Source organism: Mercurialis annua, linkage group LG1-X (genome assembly GCF_937616625.2).
Source record: "Mercurialis annua linkage group LG1-X, ddMerAnnu1.2, whole genome shotgun sequence".
NCBI classification, from domain to species: Eukaryota; Viridiplantae; Streptophyta; class Magnoliopsida; order Malpighiales; family Euphorbiaceae; genus Mercurialis; species Mercurialis annua.
This window is the reverse complement of record NC_065570.1, coordinates 66634455-66642041: the sequence shown is the minus strand read 5'-3', so window position 1 is coordinate 66642041 and position 7587 is coordinate 66634455. Positions and strand designations below refer to the sequence as shown.

General features: G+C 30.7%; 1 protein-coding gene across 1 annotated transcript; it reads left to right on the top strand.

Moving 5' to 3' along the window:
• LOC126665761 (uncharacterized methyltransferase At2g41040, chloroplastic) lies at nt 1-2902 on the top strand. Its single transcript, XM_050358659.2, has 8 exons — nt 1-254; nt 376-476; nt 554-694; nt 976-1057; nt 1280-1473; nt 1558-1669; nt 1865-1969; nt 2558-2902. The coding sequence occupies exons 1-8, from the start codon at nt 84-86 to the stop codon at nt 2684-2686; spliced, it is 1035 nt and encodes a 344-aa protein (XP_050214616.1). The 5' UTR covers nt 1-83; the 3' UTR covers nt 2687-2902.
• The last annotated feature ends 4685 nt before the right edge of the window (nt 2903-7587 follow it).

Below are 7587 nucleotides of genomic sequence, written 5' to 3'. Positions count from 1 at the left end.
TAACGGACAAACAGAGGCCAACTAACAAAAAAGAATTCAAAAGAGAAAAAAAGCTTTGAATTTGAAGAGCTCAGCAATCTTTCATGGCTATGGCTTCCACTTCTCTTCAATACCCACTTCATAAATCTTTGTTTTGCCCAAAATACCCTCCTCTTTCTCACAATTCTCGCACTTCCCATCCTCGTCTCCTCAGGTTCTCCTCTTCCCGGCTTCCCTCCTCAATTCGCGCCTCTTCTTCAGTTGCTCTTCAACCTGTACACTCTCCACTATAATACTCTCTGCATTTCTTTTTCTGTTTTCATTGCTTAAAAATCTTATATATTTGAATTTAACTGAGAACAGTGAGTATCTGAAATAATTAAATTGCTATTGCAGGAATTAGGAACACAACAGATTCAAACTATTGAAGATGATGTATTTGCATGTCCTGTATGTTATGAGCCTCTCATTAGAAAAGGACCTTCAGGTTTTAATTTGTAAGTTGGTTGCTCTTAATTTTGTATGATTCTTGTTTTTGTAAGCTTTGGTTAGGGTTTAACATTATAACCTGCAGGTCAGCAATCTATAGGTCTGGTTTCAAGTGTAAGAATTGCGACAAAACATACTCCAGCAAGGACAACTATTTGGACCTTACCATTACTGCCTCCATGAAGGAGTTTACGGAAGTCAAACCTGCTTCAACGGAGCTATTCAGGTATATGTTTGGATTGATCCTAATGTTCTTTTGATATCAGACAAGGCACTGTTTGGATGAATTGCATTCTCACAAAAAAAAACCTTCCGTACTAAACCTCATGGATTATAACTTGTTTTGCGGTTTAAGTTAAATCTGATTGTTTGTTGATCAGAGCGGAAGTTGCTTGTTGTTTGTTGAACTCGAATAGCTTAGAAACCATTGCTTTTCGAAATACAATTTCTGTTTTTTCCAAATTGTTTATAATTTACCTTGTCTTATTTTTGTTATTGACCTTATAGGAGTCCAATAGTATCATTCTTATATGAACGAGGATGGCGTCAAAACTTTAAGGGAAGTGGATTTCCTGGTCTGGATGAAGAGGCAAGTGGTCTTTCCTTGGTTTTGTTTAATGGTTCAAATACTTTAGTTTAGGGTTGAAATCTCATTAAGGACATAAAATTTACGAGCTCTAGACTAGTTTATCATGTACGGTAAATGAAATCTGTAGTAATTTTGAAAGCATGCTTGTGTAAGATGGAATTTTTTTAAGGAAATTGATGTAATGCTAAGTTCTTTTGATATGTGGCATTCTGTTATATGCAGTTCAAAATGGCCCAGGAGTACTTCAAACCAGCAGAAGGTGGCCTCCTAGTAGATGTTAGCTGCGGCAGTGGATTGTTCTCAAGAAAATTTGCTGGATCAGGGACTTATTCAAAAGTTGTTGCCCTTGATTTTTCTGAAAACATGCTTCGCCAGTGCTATGATTTCATTAAGAAAGATGATAAAATCTCAAACAAGTGAGCTTATTTAACTTTTGTAATATTTGCAATTCTTATAGGGCAGGGCAAGAACTAATTCAATTTTCTTCATTTGATGTGAAGGAGTCTCGCTCTTGTCCGAGCAGATGTTTCAAGACTACCCTTCGAGTCGGGTTCAGTTGACGCGGTTCACGCAGGTGCTGCTTTACATTGCTGGCCATCACCTTCAAATGCTGTAAGTTACGTCTCTTCCTTCAAAAATTTCCTTATGTTTGGAATATTTTTATGTTCTCTCACTGTTTGATAGAACCCACTCTCCCCTATCCCCGAGCAATGGCGGGGGAGCACTTTGTGTACTGGGTGAGCAAGGTGGATATACCTATTTTTGCAAGGTTGTTTCTAGACTAATGACTTCATATACCCATTTTAGATAGCTGAAATCTGCCGTGTATTGCGAAGTGGTGGAGTTTTTGTTGGAACCACTTTTCTTCGATACAGTGCAACCACTCCATGGATAGAGCGGCCTTTCCGTACGGTAATAGTCCTTTTTTAAGCAAAATTTCCATTGATTAATGCTACCCTTTTATATAAAACTTTCTTCGGAATGATTTTTGTACATAAGGATCACACCGTTGAATGTCTAAATCTGAAGCACTAACCTCAGCTACCCGACAGTTTTAACTTGTTGAATAATGCCCCAGCAGGGAAAATGTTGTGTGATTGGCTCGGAAACTATTTTTTTTTTGTATTCTCGATAAACTTCCCATTGAACTTAAAAATCCTAGTTATTGCCATTGTAATTTCAGTATCTTATGCCAGAAATTAATTATGTTAACATTGTCATGAAGTTACACAGGAAAAGCCATAAACTGATGTTCGTTTCTGTTAACTTTTTCTCTGGATGAGCTACTAGAAAAATGCTTACTTGTTTGTTGAAAATCAGGTTATAAAACTCGAATAATTAATGTAAGCTCAATGTGAGAAAAAATAGTGCATACCGCGTTGTATTCGGAAAACTGCATATGAACTTCTAAGTGCGTGTACAGTCTGTATATTTTTGTCCATGATTCCGTATACTTGTATTCCATAAGTTGCATTTAAATCTGTTTAATATGTATGGCAGATTGTTATGAGGAACTATACCTATTACACCGAACCGGAAATTGCGGACCTGTGTACATCATGTGGTCTTACGAACTACAAATGCGATGTTCAGAAAAACTTCATCATGTTCACTGCAGAGAAGCCTTGAGACTAGTTGAATGACATTTCATTAACATTCTGTGAACGAATTCGCGATCACATATTAATTACTAAATTTGTCTATAATACACACAGTAATTGTATAGACATTTAAAATAGTCGAGAACTTGGAGAAATGTAATGTTCCGTGGTTACTATAAATATATAAATTACTAAAGGTTGTAATTTTTAGAAGAAAATTAAGAGCAGAATCAATGTTCGTTGACATCTGGCCAGGCTTTCCACTGTAGATCAACTTGAAAATGACATGAAATCAGTAAACAATCATTGTAAGTTTTTCAGCAAACATGGAATGAATCGTTGGTTCGTTCTGCAAGTTGGATCAACTTGAATCTTAACACCAGATATCAGGTTGGCAACACTAGTTAAGCTTTTTATATCCTCCTCCCGTCATATTAATCCGCATCATTCATGTTCTTTAAAGACTACACCTAGGGGTGTGCAAAAATCAAACCAAGGTGAATAATCAAATTTGGTTCGCTTCCGTAGTAGATATAATATAATTCTAGTACAAACCGAACCAGAAAAACCAATTGAACTGACTGGTATGGTTTGGTTTGATTTCAAAAAATCTTTTTTTTTTTATAAATTCAGTTCGGTTCAGTTTTGAAAAAAGAGAGTAGAATTTTTCTTCAGTTTGCACTGAATGCACATCATTAGCTACACCGCAATAGAAATTACAAGCTTTTTCCATCATGCAAGTAGGATTGTGCAAAAATCAAATCGACCAAATAAAACCGACCGAACCGAACCGAAATTTTAATATTGGTTCAGTTTTTTAGGTTAATATGGTTTGATTTGGTTTCTACCAACATAGAAATTTGATATTCGGTTTTTAATTTGGTTTTAACTTTTTGAAAACCGATTTAACCGCAAAACCGAATAACGAATTAAAAAAATATTTTTTTTCAAAATATTTATTATATATATACTTTTTTATATTTTTCATTCTTTATTTTCTAATTATACTTACAATATAGGTTAATAATTTTTTTACAATAGAAAAAAAATACTAATAAACATATACACAAAATATTAGTTGATAATTTTCTATTTTTTAAAATAAAAGAATGAAAAAATTTTGATTTTCAACCGAATCGAGCCGAACCAAATCAAAAAAATTTGGTTCGGTTTGATTTTTTATGAACCTTAAGTTCGGTTCAATTTGGTTTTGGATTTTGGATGAATTCGGTGTTCGGTTTATTTGGTTCGGTCAACCAAACCGACCGAAAGCACCGAATGCTCAGCCCTGCATGCGAGGGTGTTCAAAAAACCGAATCAAATCCAATAATCGAACTGAATCGATAAATTTGGTATGGTTTAAAATTATATATATAAAAAAAATCAATTCCATTAGGAATCAACAAATTTCAGTTCACTTTTGTATGAGTCATATCGAATGAAAAAAAGATTGAACCGAACTAAAAAGTTAATCGCTTTAAATCGAATGCACAACTCTGAATGACTATGATAGATTTGGGTCTTAGAACCGATAAAACTAGAAAGTGCCATCATGTGCAAGCTGGAATAGAAGACAAAATTTCGTGTATAATATGCCTATCTTGATAAGTTTATTAGTAATTTAAGGTGTCATTCTTGAGAAATGTCTAATAATAGCAAGAACAGAAGCAAGATAATCTTGAAATAGAAATGGCATGCATACAAATAAATAAATATTCATTAGGTAATAACCTCACATGGTTAAGTATTAGTACTTCATTAATTTGGGCAGAATGCATATTTGACTCCATGCACTTATTCTGCTTTTGGCATTGGATCCCTACACTTTTATTTATCTAACATTAAATCATTGCACTTTCAATTTTGTAGGCCTTAGGCCCCTCTATATCACGGAAATGAAGTAGGTCTACTTCACGTTAGAGCAATTGAGATAAATTTTGTATATGTTTTTATACTTTAATTTTATTAAAATTTATTCCCTACACTTTTATTTTTGTTATTATTAAGTCCAAAATTATATTTTTTTGGTCTCCCGTTAATGCTTTTTGTGATAGAGGGACCCAATATTTATAAAATTTAAAATATAAAAAGTCTATGTCGACAAATAAAAATGCAGAAATTCAAATGCCAAAAGCAGAATAAGTGCACAAATCTAAATATGTGCTATGCCATGAATTTGACAATAGGGTACAAAAGAATAACTGAAAAACTAGAGAGATGTTGATCGGTAAGGGCTAATAATGACTTTAAGTTTATGTAAAGAAAAAATAGATAATTACGTACTATCAACTTTTGGTATTAGATTAAAATTATTATTTATCTTTTAATCTTTTTATTAGATATTAGATAAGTGAAATTAGTACATTTGACATAGAGTTTCGATTACATTAAATTAAATTTTTCATGTAAAGAACTGATTTTAAAAAATTTAAACAAAAAATAGCAATTAAATTAAATTTAGAAATTGATAGTAATTAGTGAACAAGTGAAAAGGGTTCGAAAAAAAAGGCTAAATTCATCATGAAGTTTTTGCACTACAACTTTTTATTTCACTTGATTTTTGATAAATTTTTAATATTCAAGTGATCCTTTAACTATTTATTTTGTACACATATGGTTCTTTTAGGCATAAAATATCGTCGTTTAATGTAATTAAAACGATGACATTTTTTGGTAGTTTCAACTGTAAAAAGACTGTAAATGAACAAATTAAATAATTGAGAGATTGTTTGTCTTAATAATTGAGAGACTGATTGTCTTAATTTTAATTTTTAATAGATGATAATAAATTATCTAACGGTGAAAATGAATAAATTATTTTAAACACCGTAAATAAAATAAATATAAAATATCTAAATATGCCTTTTGTCTTAAAAAAAAGGTTGATAATTGGATGATGGAAGTATTTGGTTGGGTATAAAATAGAAAAGATCCCCTCGTGCGGCTCAAACGCTGACTCAAACTCTCTGTATATTCTGGTGCATACCAATTATTCTAACAACTAGTCGTATTCCCGCGCATTTGCGCGGAATTAATTAAAAATTAATGAATTTTATTTTTTTTACCATGTATTGCTATTTATCACTTTTTATTATAATTAAAAGATATGAAAAAATCTTAATATGTAAATAATAAAGTCTAATAAAATTAAAATATATTCTACTAATAGATCTATGATATATTTTTTATATTTTATAGTGACATATATTTTTTTTGAAGGATCACTTTACCTCCTCAATTTGGCACAAAGTATCAAAAACGTTCAAATTAGCAAAATGAGATCACTTTTACCCTGAACTTGGCAAAATGGGTACAAAAACCCCCCTCTCCACTCTCACCTAAGAGAGTGAAATACACTATCTGATTTCAATGGTGGTTTCGGTTTTCTGAAGTGGTTTTTGATAGGAAAAAAGTTTAAAATGGTCCTAATTCTTTTAAAACATTATAAATTAATACCTAATAATTAAAACAAAAAACAATTTAATCCTTCTAACTAAAAAATATAAAATAACAAATCAACCCTCTAAATTATACATATATCACAAACTAACCCTCTAAATTATACATATATAACAAACTAACCCTCTAAATTATACATATATAACAAACTAACCCCAAACTTTCTATAAATTAAAAAAAAAACGAAATTTAAAGGTCTGTTCTAAGAAGAACAGACCTCCGGCGAGGAGGAGCTCCTCCTCGACGGAAATTGTAAAAAAAAATAATTTTTTTGAGAAAAAGTTCATAAAGATCCCTGCTTTAATTAAAAATTTAATTAAAAGTTAAGTATGATTAGTAAATATTTAATTAGGAATAATGAGTATTTAAGTAACCCGCTCTCCAATTAAGGCACCACGTCAGCACAGGAGTCTTTTTGTACCGGTTTTGACAAGTTCAGGGTAAAAGTGATACGGTTTTGTCAATTTGAACGTTTTTGATAATTTGTGCCAAGTTGAGGGGGTAAAGTGATTCTTTGTTCATATTTTTTTGTTGGATTTTTTTTTATTCTTGAATGATTCTTTTTTGTTTATTTCATATTAGTTTAAAGCTACTATATTCATGATATATATATACATCATGTACCACAATTTTTAGTATATCTAATTATTTTACAAATTGATAATAGAATTAATATCTATTTTATTTTCGCTTGATGGCAAAAATAAATAAAAGTGATAATAACCAATTTCAAAAATAAATATAAAGAGCATCCCTATTACAATGTCAAATCAAATGCTAAAATTTAACATTTAGAATAAAATGTATATTTTATTCCAGTGTTATATTTTGTGCTAAAATATCTTAAATTTGGTGCTAAATTTGGTACCAATTTTAGCAATATTTAATTATTAATTGGATTTAAATTCTAATTAATAATAAAATTATCGTGAAATAATTTACATTTCTTGCATATAAATAAAATTAGTCGAATAGTTATAATTTTGTCATTTAATATGTCATTTTGCATTCGAGTGAAAGTTAGAAATATATATATTATATGTAGTTTATGTAATGGGTAAAACATCTAAAGAAAAAAATATAATTTTTTTCAGTGGATACAAATACAAAACAATTGAAAAAAATTCAATTATGTCGTTACCAAAGATATAAATATCAATTATTTGTTCATTAAAATCCGAATAACTCTGCAATTCTCTTCTCCAAATTTAAAAGCAAAATCACAATGGGAGAAATAAACAAAATTAAACCTCATTTTGTTCAAAAAATAGTCCTTCATTTTCATGATTGTTCCCTCCGATAACATCATATAATGTGAGTGATTGTTAGACGTTGCAAATATCTCATCTTTAGACCATTTTTTGACCAATTAATCAAAAATATATAAATACAATTCGGTCTACTAAAAAAAGGGAAGTTTTTACCTAGACCTGGTCCATGAAAAATTTATGGACCTATCCAATGAGGTGT

Bases quoted from the DNA above. Each gene is read 5' to 3' on its own strand.
- LOC126665761 (XM_050358659.2), top strand. From the start codon at position 84: ATGGCTATGGCTTCCACTTCTCTTCAATACCCACTTCATAAATCTTTG. The intron at 255-375 runs GTACACTCTCCA...TTGCTATTGCAG, and splicing joins CTTCAGTTGCTCTTCAACCT to GAATTAGGAACACAACAGAT. The intron at 1,058-1,279 runs GCAAGTGGTCTT...TGTTATATGCAG, and splicing joins TTCCTGGTCTGGATGAAGAG to TTCAAAATGGCCCAGGAGTA.